Source organism: Lepus europaeus, chromosome 17 (genome assembly GCF_033115175.1).
Source record: "Lepus europaeus isolate LE1 chromosome 17, mLepTim1.pri, whole genome shotgun sequence".
Taxonomy (NCBI): domain Eukaryota; kingdom Metazoa; phylum Chordata; class Mammalia; order Lagomorpha; family Leporidae; genus Lepus; species Lepus europaeus.
The window spans coordinates 60,020,264-60,041,227 of NC_084843.1; the positions used below are offsets into that span (position 1 = coordinate 60,020,264).

Genomic DNA, 20,964 nt, shown 5'->3' on the forward strand with positions numbered 1-20,964 from the left:
AGTAGGGAAAAGGTTTCCACAGAAAACCAGTAGGTGAACACGTACAATAGTTTGGGGGAAATGAATCAGAAGTTTACTCCTGGCAATTTAATTTAGCTGCCAACTGTGTCCACTTTTGAATCCCATTTTGGTTTGAATTCCATTATTCTCCTTCACCCAACCCTCTAGTGTGGCTCCCCAGAGTGCTCACGCCGCATTTGACAAGGCAGCCTGCTATTTCGGCATGAAGATTGTGCGGGTTCCGCTGAACAAGATGATGGAGGTGGATGTGCGGGTGAGTCCCCTGGTGCCCGAGAGGCAGGAGGTGCCTCTCTGACTTGGGTTGTGGTTGCTGCTGGCGTTGGGGACCCCCTGCGGCTGCCGCCTTTTCGGTAGTTGATGAATCCTGACTCAGGGCTGGAAAGGCCTGGGTTTGCTTTCAGCTTCATCACTTTCCTTTGCTTTCTCTCTTTTTAAAATGGATGTGGACTGACTTGCCCAAGATTCACTGTAATTTTGATTGGTTTGAATTGGTTCCATGCGATTTTGGTAGTCATTATTTTTGTGCCTCACATTTGTGTGGAAGAACTGCCTGGTTTGTCAGGATCACACTTGAGCCATTCACAGATGAGGAGCTCGATTGACGTCAGTTCACAAGGTGTTCTGGTTGGTTGTGGGGCTGGGAGTCTGTCTGAGTCTTCTGCCCCTGAGCTCAGTATTGATTTCGTCCCCTCAATGTTGGTGGTATTGCTTGCGGACAATTCTCCCCAAACACACCTCTCTGGCCCTGCTTCTGTATCGCCCCATGATAGGGGCACAGGCTTCGGCCAGGTTGGAGTGGTGAAGAAGTGGGCATCGGCGGGATGGGTGCTCTGAGCTTTGCTACCCAGAGTGCTCTTGGCAGCCAAAGGGGAGAGTGATTATCAAGCAGATTCTCAGTTTGCTTTGCACCTTAACTCTGTAGGCGATGAGGAGAGCCATTTCCAGGAACACAGCCATGCTCGTCTGCTCTGCTCCACAGTTTGCTCACGGCGTGATAGATCCCATCCCCGAGGTGGCCAAGGTACGTCAGGGAGATGGGCTCCTTTCATAGTCACATTGAGATCTTAAAATAGACTAATGGTGCTGTGCTTGGCAGATAGAAGCAGGTTTGATTTTAGGTTTGACTATCCTCGTGAGAACAGCTCCCATGAGCACTGGGATAAGCCCTGCAGCTCTGTTGGGAGCCACTGCCTACCTAGCCTCCTTCACAAGCCTAGAACTTCCCTTAAGCTGAAGAATACTACTATTCTGGAGTAGTACTGACTTGTTGATGCAGGTTCAGGAAGTAATTTGCATTTAGGAACATGCCCCAGGAGGGTGGTGTTCCACGTGGGGCAGGCTTCCACAGCACCTTCAACTACCCCACCCCAACCCCTCCACCCCACCCCCCGCCTCCCCTCTCCTGCTGTGACCAAAGCAGGGCCTTTTTCCCTTCCAGAGGCAGCCTCCATCAGAGCTCTACCCGTTTCCTAGTTGATTTTGCGGGGAGTTTGGGGTCATGCATATCAAATAGATAGCACATTGCAGATGGATTATTTTTCAGACAAAATATATTTCAAGGATAAACCTTGCTAGAAATGTTAAAAATAGCCAGTTGTTTAAAACCTGGAAACTTGGGACAAAATAGCCTGATGTTTATAGTCCCCTAACCAGCTGTGTTCTGAAGAATTTGTAGTGTTGGGGTCTGAGATGAAGTATTTTTATGTTGTTTGTTTTTGGACCCAGCTGGCTGTCAAATACAAAATCCCTCTGCATGTAGACGCATGTCTGGGCGGCTTCCTCATCGTCTTTATGGAGAAAGCAGGGTACCCACTGGAGCAGCCATTCGACTTCCGGGTGGAAGGTGTGACCAGCATTTCAGCTGATACCCATAAGGTGAGCCAAGGAGGAGGGCGAATGTGAGCAGCTGATTGTTTTCACTGTTATTGAGAGGATAAACTTCTTAGGCATAGCTTTCCCCCAGAGTATAAAATGAAGTCTGGCTCTTTGCTCTTACCAGGTCAGCTAATTTAGGTGATGGGGTACAGGGGTAAAGGTGACCAGTAACAGTGAAAAGTTTCCTTTATCTCCCACTGGCCAAGACATTTTCTGTGTGCACTGATCGTGTGTAGCTTGGGCAAGCTAGTGTAGTGGCCCTTCTGAGGCACAGTTGCCTGGGGCCTTGGGATTTTTTGAGGAAGAGGAAGTGAGGATGACCCTGGGCCTCCTGAGGGGTGGGTGTTAGCGCTGTGGCTCCTGAGCTGGAGTGGTCAGGAGCGTGCTGGTGGAGAGTCCTTTGGGCAGAAGGAAGAACCTGTGTGCTCAGGAACGGCCAGCCTAGGATGTTCAAAGTCGCCGCGCCTGCCATCCCTGGTGCACTGAGGTGCGGTCCAGGCAGTGGAAGCTCCTGTGAGAGTGTGTCCCCATGTGGATGGAGCATTATGTCTGCCTTGCTTTGACTGCATTTCTGGATTGCATTTGAAACTAGAATATAGTAGAGACCTGCTTTTCACACTCTAAATGATGTGCAAAAAATTTTCAGTCAACTTTCTGCCTTATGCCCCCTGCCCATTTTCCTCAGCCATCCGTTTTATGTGGTTTGGGAATGACGTGAGCTCCACGTTAGCTTCTGTAGGAGTTACTCAGAGGGTGCTTTTCTATGTAGAAACTGGCTACATGCATTATTTCAAAGCTGGTTTAAGTAGCTTTTAGATTCTGAGTACCATTATGGTCTTAAAAAGAAGCACAATTATAAAAGGTGGTAATTTTAGTAGCTCCAAGTGACTTGAGTGCAGTCTTTCTTTGCTTTCAGTGGAAATTTATCCTTGTTTCCATCTGGACATACTATCCCAGAAAAACATTTTAAGTAAGGTAGACCACATGTTAGGAGTGGGAGGGGCTAAGTCACACATTAACTGGGCTGTTCTGCTCTGGCCTCAGCTCCCTCTTCCTGAACAGGGAATTTAAACTCCATCCCTTAACTTCCTTGTCCCCTTTGGTATTCCGAGTTTGTCTTTAACGTGGGTGAGAAACGTTAGAGGGCAGCTGCAGCTAAGTCGGCATTACTTTGCATGAAGAGGGCTCTGGGAGAGGCTGGCCAGACAGAACCACACTTTGACCTGTCTGCTTCTTTTTCTCAGTATGGCTACGCCCCCAAAGGCTCTTCTGTGGTGCTGTACAGTGAGAAGAAGTACAGGAATTACCAGTTCTTCGTTAGTACGGATTGGCAGGGCGGCATCTATGCCTCCCCAAGCATCGCAGGCTCACGGCCTGGGGGCATCAGTGCAGCCTGTTGGGCTGCCTTGATGTACTTCGGGGAGAACGGCTACGTTGAATCTACTAAGCAGATCATCAAAACTGCTCGCTTCCTCAAGTCAGAGTATGTGTGCAAGATTTGAATTCTGCCTTGTCTTTTTTTTTCTGCTGGTGGGCTCAAGGCACGTACCTGGTCATGTTCTCACGACCCTTGGTCATTTGCTATCTCCTGATAGACCAAACGTTTTAGGACACAGTCTAGAAGTGATCTTCAGAGGCGGGGTGTCTTTTGGAGATCTTCCTGTCTCTATGGCTACCTCTGAACAATGGTAGCTCTTCCTGTTGTTGATGTACAGTCTAATGGTTAAGATAGTGGTTGTGAAACTTGAGTGTGCTTCCTGATCACCCAGAGGGCTCACGCCCTGCTCCTAGAATTTCTAATTCATTAGATTGGGAAGAGGGTCTGAAGGTTTCCATTTCTAGTAAGATCGCAGGAGACATTGATGGCACTAGAGCAGGCATCACCACCTGGAGAGTCACCGGGGTCGGCAGAGACTGGAAATGAGACAGAAGGAAAGGGGAGAGGAGGACGCTGGCTTCTGGGTTGGGGGGGTGGGTAGCCAACGCTAGAAGTGGCTGCAGCTCTGTCTGATGTGTCTGTTAGGACATCACTAGCAGACGCTGTTTCAGAATGTAGTCCTGTCTCCTGTGGAAAAGGTCCCGTGCAGTTCCACGAGGGCCCTCTGTTGTGAACCACTGTACAGGCTCTTGCTTTAGGGATTACATGTATAATTTTTTTTTAACCACTACAGAGATGGAGGAATCGTTTTTCTGGGATTTTTTTTTGTTGTTGTTACTGTTATATCTTTAATCCCTCAGATGTCCCTAGGGGAGTTTAACTTGAGAGTTGAGTAGACAAGTTAGAAGCCAGTGGTTTGGATTCGTTAGGTCTAGATGGGGGTGGGCTGGGCCTTGGAATATTGTTAACGTTCTGTCTGTGATTCTGATCTCCACAATATCCACTGGTCCCATCCTAGCCTCCTTATTTTAGACAATGAGAACAGCAAAGCCCCCAAAGGTTGCACTGTACTGTAAGGGAGACTTTGGAGATGATTAAAGAGACTATAACCAGAGGACGGTATGTGGCTGAATTTCCTTTTTGTTCCTTTTATTTGTTTAAGACTGGAGAATATCAAAGGCATCTTTGTTTTTGGGAATCCTCAATTGTCAGTCATTGCTCTGGGCTCCCGAGAATTTGACATCTTCCGACTTTCTAACATGATGACTGCTAAGGGGTGGAACTTGAACCAGTTACAGTTTCCGCCCAGGTAAGTTGGAGAAGCCGCTTTGCCTTCCTTTACTCCGTGACTTGAAGAACCTGAGTAGCTAAGTAGGAAGCCTGAAATATGGTCTGACTGCTTTAGTCCAGCACGTTGGTAGCAACTGTAGTATCTGCAGGTTTCCATTTTGCCACGTGGAGCTACTAGTTATAGAGAAGAGACTGTTACCTTTAGTTCTGGCAGCATTAGGTGGTAGCCTCCTGAGACCAATAGTCAGCTGAGATTTTTCTCCCACTCTCTCTGTATACTCTGCAGTCAGACTGTTCTTACAAAAACTCACTTCCTGGGTCATGGCTTGTGAAAACACTCCAGAGGTTTGCCGTCGTGCAGGCCTGCTGTCGTCCTCTCAGGCGCCTCTCCAGCCTTGTCTTCGCTGGTGCCTGGAGGGTGGATTCGGTGTCTCTGTTCAGCTCAGCTTGGTACATGTTGGTGCCATTGCCAGTCCCATCTGGACTGTGTCTCTTCCTCTGCACATCTGTGTACACCCAGTCCTCACTCCAGAGCGAGTTAGAGTTCCTTCCTGAAGTCCTGCAAGACTGCAGCCACGTAGTCCTCTTCCCTCGAGGCTGTGGCCTGTAAGTGTCCCATTGGTGGTCAGTAATTGACAGTTGGTGAGGGGAGGGGCAGGACAAAACAGTTGTGGTTCTTGATCATGCTGAGAGGCCCTGGATCAAGCCCAGGATTTGAGCCCCCTGATTCCCACGGTTGGGAGCACTGCAGATGAAGGAACCTGTCATAAGTAGTGTGCAGCCAGTCATTTCCTGCATTTGGGGCGGCTTTATTTTGGAACATCTTTTCTGCCTTATTTCAAGGTTTGTCTCGCTCTCTGTTCTCCCGTAGTATTCATTTCTGCATCACATTAGTACACACCCGGAAGCGAGTAGCCATACAGTTCCTGAAGGACGTCCGGGAGTCTGTCACACAAATCATGAAGAATCCTAAAGCAAAGACCACAGGAATGGTAAGGACATTCGGAGATTGCTTTTCCTTGCAAAGTTAGGTGTCGGTGTGCAGGTTTGAAGGAATCGAATGGCCCAGAACGTCGTCCTGCCCCTGCCCTTCTCACCCTAGCCTGTCTCGTTAATTGGAGCTGGTACTTTGTGCCTCCCCATTCCCAGGGTCGCTGGGAGCCTCAGTGAGGTAACTGACATATAAACATCTTGCAGACTAGACACAGGAAAGGCAATAATTTTCTCTGGAATTTTCGATAGCAAATCCCATGGAGTAGTTACTTTATGCAAGAAGGGAGAGTGGAAAGAACCTGTGAAAAATAGACTGTGCCAGCCGGTTTTCTGCCAGAATGATGCCTAGAGCTCTAGGACCGGAGGAGAAGGGGCTTGTCGCCATGGCTTTGTCCCTGCTGTGTATGTGTCGTCACTAATGATGGATTCTTGGTTGGATTTGTAGGGTGCCATCTACGGCATGGCCCAGGCAATCGTCGACAGGAATTTGGTTGTGGAATTGACGTCGGTCTTCCTGAACAGCCTGTACAGCACAGACACAGTGACCCAGGGCCCCCAGATGAATGGTTCTCCAAAGCCCCGCTGAGCCTGGACCCTTTCTAGCCCCAGGGGCTTCTGGCCTTCAGAAGGTTCTGGGGGTACGGAATAGCCATGTACAACTTTGACCTCTGGTCTTGGCCCAGAGCACAACCAGATAGACCGCAAGACAGCTTGAACCTCAGGATTCTTGTCTCTCTTTTTGTTATCCTTCTATGGTTTCTAATTTAAATGCCCCAGAGGTTTCTGTCATATAATGGATTTGCCCTTGTTACAGACATTGCCCTAGGAATTACTGTAATCATTGCCTTCTCTAACTTCTCTGACTGTCAGCTTCACTTCATCACCGTGTGGCCGCTCTGGCCTGTCCTGACTCCCTAGGGAAGCTGGGCTCCAGTGTGCGAGAGTGGCAGGGTTGCTCTGTGAGGTCATGCACGTTTCAGCTAGTCAGTAAGAGCAGCCGTGTCACAGGTGGTTCCCAGGTAGCGTGGGCGCTCTAAGCAGGAGGCTTCTCCAGCTCTGTCCAAGGGTAGCTTAGCTGTGTGTGTCAGCGTCACTTTGTGACTTCTTTCACTTGTTCCCTTCTGGGACGGGGGCGGTTCAGCCGTCGGCCCAGTCTCCCACGGCAGGGTTTGTGGTGGGCCGGTGATCCTCTTCTGGGCTTGCAGGCCCCATTTGATGCTTGTTGCCATCATCATTGGAGACTCAGAACTGATGCTCCCGTTAGTTTCATGGACCAGGATGGGAACATGGTTTCCAGAGGATCTGGGACTTTCTGGCAAGACGCTGCCTCCCAAGTGGAGCCCCTCCTGGGCAGAATACAGACTAGTTTCTGTCCTTTTCTGAACATCCCAGTAGAGTGAGCACACAGGTTCAAATGTGGGTCACTAAAGCTGGTGGTGGTCTGCCCGTCCTCCCTGCTTTAAGCCCTCATGTCCTGAGGATATGTTTGCTTGAGGGGAGCAGCGCAAAGCCCCTCCACAAGTGGCCTTGACTCACCCTAGGGGGGTGTGAGGAGAGGTGGGAGAGCCCCGTGGCAAGGAGAATTTCCTCTCCGTTAGTGTGCCTGTCCTGCCCTTCCCCCTTGCTCGGCTTCCAGAGGTACTACGGCAGTTTCACCTCAGGCGCTGGACCGCTGGGCCCTGACCAAAAGGGAGCAGTGCAGGCAAAGCTACACATTTTGGAATAGGAAGGCTGATGGCAAGTAGCCATGTGGCCTAGAGCCTGGAATTCCTTCCCTAAGACTCAGGGTGGTGCAGGGGCAGGGCCAACCCTGCACCCACTTCCTGCCCTCTTCTTCCCTGTCTGGGGCCGTGATCCGGGTTGAACCACTGTCCTGCTGTAATGACATCATATCATGTGCCTTTCTCCTCAGCAGTGAGCAGGCCCCAGGGGAGTGGACCCGTTCGCGAGGTTTCTGTTTGGATTGGGGAGAGCTTAGGACAAGTGAGGAGAGACCTCCCTCAGGGACTCTGGCACATTCAGCCTCTCCAAGCTGCCTCCCCAGGCATGTTGGCTGGGAGAGCCTGGGCTACCAGACTGTTCCTTAAGCTCCTTAGCACGTTTGTCCGACTGTCCTTTAGCACTGCGCTTCTCAGCTGTGGACTGTGACTAGCTGGACGTGTCATTGCAGAGCTGGAGTGAGTGAGTGTGTGTGTGTGAGAGAGAGAGAGAGGTGGAGAGATGGCGAGACGGAGAGGCTGAGAACCTTAGGATGTGGGAGTCGCACAGTTGCTGAACTGGCAGGCGCCTGCCTGAGAGTGACTGTGGTCAGACCTGTTGCAAGGATTGTCTCAGAGTCTCCAGAGCGTCGTGTTGGACAAGGTCTGACGACATCACCGTGGCTTGCCAGCTGCTGGAGTGGAGAAGCATGTTCCCTAAGTGTGCGGACGCTTCCAGTGTCTCCCCAGAACCAGACTCCTGAGCTGCTCGCGTCCTTGTGTGGTGACAGCATTGGTGCCCCCGGGGTGGTGATGTTTTTCAAAGGGACCTACTGTAGCCACTTTATGATGAAGAGCCTTAAATTGACTTAATGCTTTGGCAGGCTTTCCACTTGGTGCGTGTCCATGTGTGTGTGCATGCACTCAGTCATACCCAGGCTATGGCACGGGTGGGTGGGGTGTCTCAGTGGTATCATGTTGCTAGCAGATGGCCCTCTGGCTTCTGCAAAAACTGTACTGTTTTGATTCTGCTTTAGAAGTAGTCATGTGAATATACTGCCATGTGACTTTTAATATTGCCAGTTTTATACTTGGAAAATGGTACTTACCTTTTTTTAAATCTTCTGTCTTCTCTAACCTCTCCCTTTCTCTCTCCATGCCCCCCTCCTAATTGCAGCAATAATCTCTAAAAGCAATTAAATAATTAAATGTCTCAAATTAAATCGTTGTGGATGGTTGCATTTGTTGGTTTATTTGGGCATAGAGATCACAAATGGGATGGTGGTGGCACGTGAATGGGCTGTGAGAGAGCGCCTCCTGGTGGTGAAATGGTTGTGCGTGGCCAGATAGGAAGGCTAACAGACAGTGAGTAGCAGTCCATGGCCATGCATTTTAATAGGTAGCTTGCGAACTGATCTTCACACCAGGAGTGGTGGGCACACCTGTTTTAGGGAGGTCTAGAACTGAGGCCCTTAAACCCCAGGACCTGGGCCCTGTCCTTTGTTTTCTGCCGTTTTCAGTGTCCACTTCCGTTCGCGACTTCCTGATGGATTGAGCCATTCTTGGTGATCTCTGATCAGCTGGGCAGTACGACTGTGTTTAATCAAAGGCCGCTGACTGATCCCTGCATTTGCTCTGGGGGCTAATAGAGCACTTAAGATACCTTCACACCCACAGCCGCTGCTGGGCGTCTTGTTCTGGTATGAATTAGAAACAAGAAGTCTTTCCAAAGAGTGAGTCCGGGTCTAAGGGCCGTCATTCAACACATTCCCATTCAGGCTTTGCCAGAACTAAGCCCAGGACTGCTGCCTTTGCTCAAGGTCCTGCCACATGGTCTGGATCCTTGAGGGTCTGTAAGCCCAGAGAAACAGGCAGGGTAGGCTGACACAGGAAGGCTGGCCCATCTCAGAGCCGTCTGCTCCCTACAGCCTTGAGCCCCATCGCCTTCTTTCTGGTTCTTGGTAGCCAGCAGCAGCTTTCAGCTAGACCTAGCAGTGGCCCAAGTCACCACGGAAGCCAGCTACCACCCGGATGGGCAAAAGCCTCTTTAAAAAAATCTTGAAAAAGGATTATTTATTTGAAAGGCAGTGTGTGTGAGAAAGAGGAGAGAGAACGAGAACGAGAGTCCATCTCCTGCTTACTCCCCAGATGGCTGCAACAGCCAGGGCTGAACCGTGCCCAAGCCAGGAACCAAGAACTCCCTGACTTGGGGGTCTGGGAACCACGTATTTGGGCCCAAGTTCCCGTGCTTTCCCAGGCACAATGAGCAGGGAACTGTGACTCAAACTGGTGCTCTGATACGGGATGCTGGCATCTCAAGAGGTGGCTAAACCCACTGCACCACAGTGCTGGCCCCAAAGCCAGCTTAGTGAGAGCCTTTTCTTGGAGTATCCATGCCTTGTTTTCTTTTACGCTTTCCTCATTGTCATATCTTTTTTTTTAATATCCTCCCCTGGCCAGTGCCGCGGCTCACTAGGCTAATCCTCCACCTGTGGCACCGGCACACCAAGTTCTAGTCCTGGTCAGGGCGCCGGATTCTGTCCCGGTTGCCCCTCTTCCAGGCCAGCTCTCTGCTGTGGCCCAGGAGTGCAGTGGAGGATGGCCGAAGTGCTTGGGCCCTGCACCCCATGGGAGACCAGGAGAAGCACCTGGCTCCTGGCTTCGGATCAGTGCGGTGCGCCGGCCACAGCATGCCGGCCGCGGCGGCCATTGGACAGCGAACCAACGGTAAAGGAAGACCTTTCTGTCTGTCTCTCTCTCTCACTGTCCACTCTGTCAAAAAAAAAAATCCTCCCCCTAATCTTAATTATTTGGATTAATTTTAGGATAAACCTATTTATTTCTAAATGTGTTGCCTGGGTCTTTGTCCCACACGAAGGTACTTTACCCAACTGTGGTGCCACCTGTGTTGGCATTTTTCAATTTTTGATCCATAGTAAAGCAGGAAGGTGGTATAACAGTGCAGTCTGTACCTCTGCACGTGTCCCCTAGGCCCCAGTCATCAGATCAAAGCACACTTAGAAACGTGTAAGAACAGAGCAGATGGGATGAATTCTTGTGGATGCTGAACTTGGCAGAGGTGTTGCCATCAACATAGGTGTTGACAATCTTTTACTAGCATATGGGCTGGCGGGGGGGGGGGGGTGTCCTGCTATCTTTTCTTTTATTTCCTTAAGATTTATTTATTTATTTGAAAGGCAGAGTTAGATCTTCTACCCACTGGCTCACTCTCAAAATAGCTGCAATGGCCAGGGCTGGGCCAAGCCAAAGCCAAGAGCTAGGAGCTTCATCCACTTCTCCCATGTGGATACAGGGGCCCAAGTACCTGGGCCATCTTCTGCTGCTTTCCCAGGTGCATTAGCAGGGAGCTGGATTGGAAGTGGAGCAGGCAGGACTTGAACCAGTGCCATATGGGATTCCGGAGCTGCAGGGGCCAGCCCCCCTGCTATCCTTACTCTTCCTGACAGTATGCTTCTCAGTCACCAACCTCTTTGTCCTGGCCGTGGTTGGAGTTTACAGACTCCCGGCTGACTGTTGGTGACAGTGTCAGACGCCTGCTCCAAATGACCCTGGTATTTATGAGTCTCCGTAGTACCCAGGCAGTGCTTGAGGTTAGTCACAGGTGAGAGCTGGGACAAGGGCTAGTCCACCTCTGTATCAGAGCATATGTGACATGAGGGGAAGGGATGTGACATGCACACTGGCTGCCCTTAGCGCTGCCTCCTGCCAGCCATGGCTCATCAGTGCACACATCCTGTGCCAGGGTCACTGGCTGGAACCTGCGCGAACCAGCTCCTCTGCTGCTCAGACGGTCAACAGCCTGTCAACTCCTAAACTCTACCTCTGGCTTCTCCCTTGTGGAGTGCAGCAGGTGAGCCGTGAGACCTTTGCTGTGGTTCTAAGAAACAACAGAGACCACCAGGGTTAGAAGTCTCATCTTGGGGGGCCGGCACTGTGGCACAGTGGGTTAACGCCGAAGCACTGGCATCCTATATGGGTACCAGTTCAAGACCCGGCTGCTCCACTTCTGATCCAGCTCTCTGCTGTGGCCTGGGAAGGCAGTAGAGGATGGCCCAAGTCTTTGGGTCCCTGCACCCACGTGGGAGACCCGGAAGAAGCTCCTGGCTCCTGGCTTTGGATCGGCACAGCTCCAGCTGTTGCGGCCAGTTGGGGAGTGAACCATTGGATGGAAGACCCCCCCACCTCTGTAACTCTGACTTTCAAATAAATAAATAAATCTTTAAAAAAAAAAAAAGAAGTCTCATGTTACAAGCCAGTGTACAAGGGCAAATGGAATTAAGAGATGTTTATTTTGGTGCAAAAAAAATGATAGAAACCCAAGCAAAGTGTTTTTGTAGTTTTCCTTTTTGAGGACCCCTCAAATGCATAGATTTCACCAAATTTTTGCATCAAAATAAATGTACCTTTTAATTGCATTTTCCATGAACTTTTTGAAGTTGTCTCCCGTTAGTCAGTGTTCTCTGGAGAAACAGAAGCAACATCCACACACAGAGAGAAGGGAGAGTTTAATAACGAACTGGCTCATCAGATTCCGCAGGCTGAAGCTCAAGGTCTGCATCTGGAAGCTGGGGACGCAGGGGAGGTGATGCCATCCTCCCAGGGCGGGGGCCAGAGGTTCCAGAAGACTGGATGTTTTCTGCTGGGCCCTCAGACCAGGAAGAGTAAGGCCCCAGCTCTAGGCAGTCGAGTGGGCAATGTACGTACTGGGTGTACGGTCAGCCCTTCTGTTTATGTCTTCCGCTGAATGGGTGGGAGAATCTCACAGACACCCAGAACCAAAGGCCCGGGCAGCCCATGACCCGGTCAGCCAGTCACATGACACTACAGTTAGCTGGGAAGATGACATAAGGCCCCAGAGTGCCTTTGCAGACATTGGGCCCACAGGCACAGCAGACACATGCCCCGCGCACCTTCGTGTGTGTTCACATGCTCCTCAGCCACTCTGCCTCAGGAAGCCCACTCGAGTCTTGGAGGCTCAGCTCAGCTTGGCCCTGGAAGCCATTCATCACTGAAAGCACACTTTTTACCCAGCTGTGTGCCCGATCCCCCGAGGTAATAAGGAACCTGAAAGCAGGCTGGTGGTCCCTCCTTTCCCCACCCCATGCCTTGAGCGGTGCCTCATACAGGCTGCTTTAACTTAAATGCCTGTTGGCTCCGACTGGGATTGACCTGTGGAAATGAAGGTTCTAGAGCCTGAGACCAAGGGATACAGTAGTTTTATTTGAGGCATTAAAGCTCATGTGCTTCCATGGCGTAGGCTGAGGTTTACTTTGGGGTCCTGGGTTCTAAGAGAAGACTTTATTTCACCTTATACCATAGCTTCTTGGGAAATGAGTTTGAAAGGAAACTAGACAGCCTGTTAGGAAATCGTTACTGTTACAGGAAAGTTATCAAAGAAAGGGGAGAGCTTATTCAAATTAGTGTAACACAATAGCCCCAAGGCGAAGAGTGGCACAGGGGAAAGGTCCCAGTTCCAGGGGTCGCAGATGCAGGGACTCACCCCTACGACGCAGGCACAGGGGCTTGGGGCCCAGGGCTCCTCCGTCCCCTCCCTGCCACGGAATTCAAAGGACAGGGTCTATGTCATGGACACTGCTACTTGTTCGATGAAACTGGCCAGGTTTATGTCCCGCTCTGAGAGGCCTGCACACTCATGGGTGCTCAGGGTGATGTGGACCTGAAACAAACAGATTCCGGTCACTGACTCCATCATCGTCACTTAGGAGGGTCACTGGTGGTTGGGCTTAGGGCCACCGTGAGCTCCAGAGTGGCAGCCAGACACCACCAGCTCTCCCTGCACGTTAGTGGCAACAATGCCACCTTGTCGTCTGTGTCTCCCCATGGATGTTCTTCAAAAATAATGGCTATGGGATAAAAATTTAACATGCACATATCAAGAGCAACCTAACAGATAAAGACAAAACCAGCAGTAACTTGTAAACACCATCTATTCCATGCCTAATGCTTTTATCAACAGTCCAACAGAGCTCTTGGCACATGGCAGGCATGTAACGCCTGCTGCACTAGGAAGACAGTCTGATCTGCTATATGCATGCATATTCTGAGTTCAAGTTTATTCCTGCCCGATTCTCCTATACCTCCAGAGACTTTACAGTGAACAGGGACGCCTGACTCCCAGAGCCTTGCCTTTCTTGGGTTTTGGTTTTCAATGTGTACTCAAACCACAGGTATCTCACAGATGCTTTCATTTGCATTTCCCGAATCTGACTTGTTTCCAGGAGGCATTATATGTTGATTTCTAGGCACAAGGGGAAAGGACCAGAAGGAGTAGACAGCCATCCTGTGAGTGAGGAGGGCCCAGAGTTAAGTGCACGGAAGAGGACTTCAGAACGTGGACGGGGCCGAGCACCTTGGAGTGGCCGCCGTCACTCACCTTGTTGTACACGTTAAACCATTCAGGATGGTGGTCCAGTTTCTCAGCCTGCAGGGCCACTCTTGTCATGAACCCAAAAGCCTATGAAGTGAAGCGAGACCCAGGGCTTAGTGTTCTGAGAGAAAGGACTCCTAGGAACTTTTTGACCACGAAAGGCCTAGATGCAGGAGGATGGGCCGGCTTCCTTCAGGGGGACCCTCCCAGCTCTAATCATGTCCCCCCGGCATCCTCCACTGGTTCTGAGGCTTGGGCCAGAGGCTGTCTCTGCAGCTGCATGAAAGCCTTGGTACTAGGCTCACAGACAAGGCACACACCCCACGAGAGGCTTTTAGCCTTGGCCAATCGTGGCCATCTATCAGAAGGTCCCGGATGTACATCTGTTCGGCACTGGAAAAGTCTCAGGTAGGGAGAGCCCCTGACCCATCCTCAGTACCAAGGGGTGACAATTCCCAAGCTAGCCCGGCACAGTGCCCAAACCAGTAGCTTGGCGTAGCGTCTGCGAGTCTTGGCTAACAGGACTTTATGGAGATACAGGTCCGGAGTGAGACCCCATCAGCCCAGCCTGAAACCCGCCCACTTTGGTGTCTGTCGTACCCTGTTGAAGTCTTTGAAGTGGAACTGCTTGAAGATGGCGTCGCGGCCCTCCAGCTCGTTCCACCCCACGGCCCGCAGGTTTGGCAGCAGCTGGTCCCGCTCCTCAGCGCTCAGCCTGTGTGCTTTGCCAGCCTGCAGGAGGGAGAAGACACAGGCCCAGGGCCTTTCTTTCTGCAGGCAGATGGGGCCCTGCTTTCCTGGTGCAGGCTACAGATGTGTGGAGTCGTCATCTGGGTTTCCGAGACTCAAACGTTGGGGTCTTCTGTGCACGCAGGAGGCTGCACCAGGCAGCTCTAAGGCAGTCACCAGGCCACAAAACAAATACATTGACTTACACAGGCAAGGCTATGCGTATTGCAATGAGAAAGAGAAAGCAAAGCCAGGAGGCTCCTGGAGGAAGGCAAAAGAATGATTGATCTGCAGGCCAAGCTCTACCACAGCAGTCACCAGGCTGAGAAAATACAGAGGAAAAAGACTCAATTTGCATGAAAAGAGAAACACCAAGCAGAATGGTCCAAACACTTCCCAAGGGAGCAGCAGCTGCTCATCTGCTGGACAGAGAGGGACAGTCCCCAGCTAACGTCCTTCCAACCTGATGAAACAGAAAGCAGGGAGAACGGGAAGTCCCTCTGCCTCAAGTTTGTGCCCAGGGAGGAAGGGGAGTATTAGAAGTCGTCTGGACAGGAAAGAGAGGAGGCCTGAGAGGACGGCTGCTGATGCCTGCTTGGTTGGAGATGGCTGTATGAGAAAACCGCCTTAGCATGAAGGCCACGTAACACTCGCTGAGCTAAAGCCGCCTTCTGGGCTGCCAGTGCTTGGAACAAGAGGAATCGCCACTCCCATTAAGTGCAACTTCGGGTGTAACTAGCAAAGGGACTGTCGCTGAGGTGGAGGTGAGCGGGCCTTGGGACACAAGGAGACAAGGTTGTGTGGGGGACGGATGCCGAGGCCCCAGCAGTCCTGACGACAGAGGCGTAAGCGCAGCCCTACTTGTTGGACTGCAGTTCCGTGCCGGTAACCTCTAACGGTTGAAGACTACGAACTAAGTGGGAAGGCTACCCTTATTGTGCTTGTCTTAACCCGGCAAGCAGCCTCACATACCAGCAGTCATATCCCAAGAGAAGGAGTAAGCTGTAAAATTATTAAATAGCCCAGTTTAAAAAAAAAGGGAGAGATCTTTCATGGAATTAAAAAGATTTACTTATTTATTTGTTTGAAAGGCAGAGTGACAGAGAGGGAGAGAGAGCGCTTCATTTGCTGTTTCATTCATTCCCCAGATGGCTGCAGCAGCTAAGGCTGGGCCGTGCCGGAGCCAGGAGTCTGGAATTCCATCCGAGCCTCCCATGTGGGTGGCAAGGCCATCACTTGGGCCATCATCTGCTACTTTCCCAGGCACATTAGCAGGGACTTGGATCAGAAGCTGAGCAGCAGGGACTTGAACCAGCACTCAGATATGGGATGTGAGTAGCAGCTTAACCTATTGTTGCACAGTGCTGGCCCCTTTGGGGGCTTTAGCCTGCCTCCACTGGCTGCTCTGGATGTGCATAACCAAAGGGCAGCTGGTCTTTAGGCCACAGGCTGGGATGTCTCCAAGGTGGTATCCTGCCCAGGAGGTAGAGTGAGGCTTGTTCACTGATAGGTTCTCAGGTCTAATACACTCAGAGAGAGAAAATCCCAAAGGAAGTGTAATTTGCATCCCAGCCACCCCCCACCTCCCAAACTAAGAGTCATTACTTTAATGAGAAAGAAAAAGCAAAATTCTGTCCCATGCAAATGAACCCCAACACAACCGCTCAGGAAGCAAGTACTCCCACGATCCAGCCTGCCTTCCTCTAGCACCATCCTGTCTACCCCACGCTCTCCCCAGAACTCTAAGGTGTGCTGAAGAGGAAACTGGGGCCTAGAGAGGGGAGTTCATTTGGGCACTGCTCTCATCACCCCCAGCCCAGTGATGGCACAGGCAGCCTTGCCAAAGTGAGGTTTGTGTGCCAGTGTCCGAGGCTAGACCCAACTTCCAGGAACTTAGCCACACTGCACCACGGTACCATGTGACCTCTGGGCCTGAGCTGCCAGGCCTAGGTCTCAGATTTGCCACGTGCTTTCTCTGGAAGCTTGGGACACGGCTGCCCGGGCTCAGTCCCCAAAGTGGAATTAACCTGGCCAAGGACAACTGGCCAATCCAATGCCGTTTCCTATTTACCTATTGTGCAAAGTGCCCTCCAGGCGGCCCACACTGGCACTGTTCAGGCCAATAGTGGAACCTCAGAAAAGACAAGGGAGCAAGGGTCAGTTTGTGCCCTAGAAGGGTCCAGGTGTGGGAGCTTAAGGGAGCCCAGAAGCTGGGCTCCTGCAGTGGAGTCATGCCAGGGGCAGAAATGGATGGAGGGCTAGACTGAGAGCTAAGCACTTAGGTGTGGATGGAAGGGAAGGCAGCCAACAGAATGGATGACCTGGGTTGAGTGGGTGGGGCAGGTGCAAGCCCCAGTTCCACCATTTACCAGCCATGTGGCAATATGGCAGTCACCTCTTCTGGCTTCATGACTAAAGGGACAGGAGACTCCAGAGGTGCGAGAGACAGTTCAGTAAACTGCATTGTTGTTAGGCAATGCCACCCACTTTTGAAAAAATACTTTCTGAGGCCGGCATTGTGGAATAGTATGTAGAGCTGCCACCTACGATGCTGGCATCCCTTATGGATGCCGGTTTGAGTCCCAGCTGCTCCACTTCTGATCCAGCTCCTTTCTAATACACCTGGGAAAGCAGTGGAAGATGGCCCAGGTTCTTGGGCCCCTGCACCCATGTGGGAGACTCAGAGGAAGCTCCTAACTTTTGCCTGGCTCAGGCCTGGCCCTTGCTGCTACATGGGGAGTGAACCACCAGATGGAAGACATCTCCTCTGTCTCTGTAACTCTGACTTTCAAATAAATAATAAATCTTTTAAAAATATTTCCTTGGGCAAGTAAGCAGTGTGTGTGTGTGTGTGTGTGTGTTGGGGGGCTTGCAGCATTGGGGTGGTCACAGGGCTCTTATGCTCTAGACCCGTGGGGCTTGGTCCCTCTCCCGTTGGCTCCAGGTGGCAGCAGATACGCTGCACAGGCCTGCATCGCCCACCCAAAGAGCAGCCTCCTCTCCAGCTGCCCATTCCCAGTGGCTGCAGCTATGTCTGTGTTCCCAGCAACAACCTTCAGCCACGGCATCGATACGTTTTTTTGGTGCTGAAAGGGGTGGGTGGGCATCCCTGAGCTCCCTTCCTCTTTAGAGCCTGCTAGAGCCCTCCAAGCGGTACTACCTGGGATCCTGGGATGGAGTTGGGGGTAGGGCCTTGTTTGTCCCATCACCCGTCAGGCTTAGCGGAGTGTGTGGAGGGGTTACTGATTACCCAGGTCTGCATCTTTAGGGACTCACGTTCCCTCCCGGGCCCTCTGGGCCAGGAATGCACTGTTTGGTGCAGCTTCCAGGTCTAGCTGCGGAGAATCTACGCAGGGTGCACGGAGACACCCCCGCCCCGCCGCACAGGCACAGCTCGGTCTCCGGTTCCCCACCCCATTCCACCCCACCCCCGCCGCCGCCCCCCTGCTGCTGGGCACAGGCCTCAGGCCAGGCGCAGGGCGGGCTTCGAGGCCGGGGCAGCCAGCCCGTGCACTCAGGAGTGCGAGCGAGAAGGGACAGCAGCCAGACCATTCACCCATTCAGCCTCCCCGCCTCCGCCGCCGCCGGTGCCTGTGGAAAGCGCAGGCGCCACCCCAGCGCGCGTCGCCGCCGGACGAGCAGGGCCTGGGAATGGGCGGTAGGCCCGGGTCGCCGCCCCTCTGCTGGCCTCAGCTTCTCCCTGGGCACCGCCTGCAGTCGGGACTGGGGCGGAGACCCCAGTTTTCCGAGCCCGGCCGTTGCGGCCCTGCCAGGGGCTCGGGGGACCCTCCCCTACCCGCTCCGCGTCCCCGCGCGCGGTCGCGGGGGTCCCTCCGCTCACCATGTCGCGGCGCAGGCGGGCGGGCAGCAGCAGGTGGCGGCCCAGCTAGCGAGCGGTCGGGCGCACTGTGGCCGCCCTGGGGCGGGGCCGCGCTCGGGCCGCCCCCTGGTAATGATTAACGGCGGGCGGGGCTCCGCTGGGCTCCCTTCCAGCACTTTCCTCGCCCGCAGAGACACTCCCCACGCAAGTGACAGGGTTTGGGGTGATGCTAAGACCCCGGGTGCGCATCATCCAACTTGAAAAAACAAACCTCTGTATTCAGATGTGATTGACAGACAATAAACTGCACAGGTTTTAAATACACAGTTTGCTAAGTGTTGGCACAGGGCTGCCCTGGGACACCCCGCTCCCCAGTTCCCTTCTGCCTGTCCCTGCCTCAGGAAGCCCCTCCCGAGGCCCCACACCTGCGTTTCTTTCATGTGAATGGAGCCATACACATCCACTAGAGGGAGCTTCATAAAGTTCATGGAAAATGCACGTTATAAGAAACTGTTATGCAGTTAGTATTCTTTTGCACCAAAATAAACTTAATTTTTAAAAAGATTTGTATCTTTATTTGAAAGGCAGCGTAACAGAGACTGAGAGGCAGAGACAGTGACTGATTTTGGATCCACTGGTTCACAACCCAGATGGCTACAACAGCTGCCAGGTCAAAGCCAGGAGCCTGGAGCTCCATCCTGGTCTCCCACATGGATGGCAGGGGACCAGGCACTTTGGCCATCTCTGTGGCTCTCCCAGGCGTGTTAGCAGGAGCTGGATCAGGCACAGGGCAGCAGGGGCTCAAACCAGCGCCCACATGGAATGCTCGTGTCACAGGTGGCGACTTAACCCGCTACACCACAGCACCGGCCCCAATAAACTTGTTTTAATTCCACTTTCCATGAACTTTATGAAGTCTGCCCACGTTAATATTGCAGACATAGGTGAACTCCAATTTGTCAGTTCACTGTTGACGGACAGTTGGGTTGTTTTGGCTTACAGACAAAGCTGCTGGGAACATTCCTGCAGGCTTTGTGTAGACACATGCTTTCATGTTTTCTAGGGTGAATTCCTAGGAATGGAATGTCTGGCTTGTAGGAGAGATGTGTAACTTGTTAGGAAGCCACCAAACTGTTTTCCCAAGCGGTTGTATCCGTTTACATTCCCACCAGCAGTGTGTGGGAGTTCCAGTTGTATGTTCTCCCCAACACTTGAGGTAGTCAGTCATTTTAATTTTACCCATTCTAACTGGTGGCGCAGGTTGAGTATCCCTTATGTGAAATGTATGTGAGCAGAAGTGCTTCATATTTTGTATTTAAATATTGTTTTCATATGTGTTATATTTGTATATACATCTTGGGGGTGGGACTGAAGACTAAACATGAAATTCATTTGTGCTTTATATATACCTCCCGAAGATAATTTTATACAATATTGTTTTCAAAATCTTTATCTTTTTTTTTACTAGAGAGAGAGAGAGAGAGAGATCTTCTATCTGCTAGTTCGCTCCTTAAATACCTTTGGCAGTCACGGGCCAGGCCAGTGGCAGAGCTAGGATCTCCATCTGGGTCTCCCATGTGGGTGGCTAGTAGGATTCCAGCTGCTTGGACCATCACCTGCTGCCGCCCACGGTGTGCAGTGCAGGAAGCGGGCAGTGGGAGTGGAGTGAGGCCTTGAACCCAGGCACCGAGGTTCGGGATCCGAGTGTCCCAGGTGGCGTCTTAACCACTGCACCAAGCACCTGCCCCATCCACAGCATTTTTTTTTTTTTTTTGACAGGCAGAGTGGACAGTGAGAGAGAGAGAGACAGAGAGAAAGGTCTTCCTTTGCCGTTGGTTCACCCTCCAATGGCCGCCTTGGCTGGTGCACTGCGGCCAGCGCACCGCACTGATCTGAAGGCAGGAGCCAGGTGCTTCTCCTGGATTCCCATGGGGTGCAGGGCCCAAGGACCTGGGCCATCCTCCACTGCACTCCCGGGCCACAGCAGAGAGCTGGCCTGGAAGAGGGGCAACCGGGATAGAATCCGGCGCCCCAGCCGGGACTAGAACCTGGTGTGCCGGGGCCGCAAGGCGAAGGATTAGCCTATTGAGCCCTGGCGCAGGCCCATCATCCACAGCATTTTTAATGTGTTTGTGTTCTGACTACAGTCACGCAGGAGCTCAGGTGCGGGATTTACAGTTCTGGTGTCACGTCAGCACTCAGAATGTCCCGGATTTGGGAGTATTCAGATTTTGGATTTTCGGAGGGGGGGTACCCAGCCGTCATCTCACTGTGGCTTTGGGTTTCCTTGGTGACTCGATGATGACTGTCCTTTGAGATGCTTATTTGCTGGAGGTAAATCTTCCGTGAGTTTCCTCTTCTGCTCTCCTGCCTTTAAAAAAAAAATTGGGTTATTTGTTTCATATTGAGTTTGAGAGTTTTTATTTGGGATACAAGAACATCATCAGATACATGATTTGTCGGCATTCACTGCATGCCCGACCAGTGCCTTTGGAAGAGCAGACGTTTCCAATTTTGATGCAATCCAGCTTATAAAACGTTTCTGTTCTGGACTGCTCTTTTGGTTGTTGTAGCTAAGAAATCTTTGTCTAGCCAGAGGCCTCAGAGGTTTCTCTGTTTTCTCCGAGGTTTTATTGTTTGGGTCTCACTTTCAGATCTATGATCCATTATGAGTTTATTTCTGTATGTGTTTCAAGTGTGGACCCAGGCTCACTTCTGCATCTAGTTAGTCAGTTCTTCATTTCCTCGCGGA

The 20,964-nt window shown here is 51.7% G+C and overlaps 2 protein-coding genes across 2 annotated transcripts in view; one reads left to right on the top strand and one right to left on the bottom strand.

The window, feature by feature from the left end:
- The window catches only part of SGPL1 (sphingosine-1-phosphate lyase 1), a 48,487-nt gene extending 42,209 nt beyond the window's left edge, over positions 1-6,278 (top strand). The window contains exons 9-15 of the mRNA XM_062215386.1: positions 169-274; positions 944-1,042; positions 1,747-1,896; positions 3,141-3,379; positions 4,437-4,583; positions 5,436-5,556; positions 6,003-6,278. Of these exons, the coding sequence (XP_062071370.1) occupies positions 169-274; positions 944-1,042; positions 1,747-1,896; positions 3,141-3,379; positions 4,437-4,583; positions 5,436-5,556; positions 6,003-6,143 (1,003 nt within the window). The 3' untranslated portion in view covers positions 6,144-6,278. The remainder of the gene's footprint in view (positions 1-168; positions 275-943; positions 1,043-1,746; positions 1,897-3,140; positions 3,380-4,436; positions 4,584-5,435; positions 5,557-6,002) is intronic.
- Positions 6,279-12,474: 6,196 nt separating this feature from the next.
- Positions 12,475-18,314, bottom strand: PCBD1 (pterin-4 alpha-carbinolamine dehydratase 1). Its single transcript, XM_062214441.1, has 4 exons — positions 18,234-18,314; positions 14,264-14,395; positions 13,670-13,750; positions 12,475-12,952 (listed from the first exon to the last, which is right to left on the bottom strand). The coding sequence occupies exons 1-4, from the start codon at positions 18,234-18,236 to the stop codon at positions 12,854-12,856; spliced, it is 315 nt and encodes a 104-aa protein (XP_062070425.1). The 5' UTR covers positions 18,237-18,314; the 3' UTR covers positions 12,475-12,853.
- Positions 18,315-20,964: the final 2,650 nt, after the last annotated feature.

Excerpts from the sequence above, each read along its gene's own strand:
- PCBD1 (XM_062214441.1), bottom strand. Across the intron at positions 13,751-14,263 it reads ACTTCAAAGACTTCAACAGG|GCTTTTGGGTTCATGACAAG; the intron begins GTACGACAGACA and ends TTCACTTCATAG. Across the intron at positions 12,953-13,669 it reads GGTTTAACGTGTACAACAAG|GTCCACATCACCCTGAGCAC; the intron begins GTGAGTGACGGC and ends TGTTTGTTTCAG.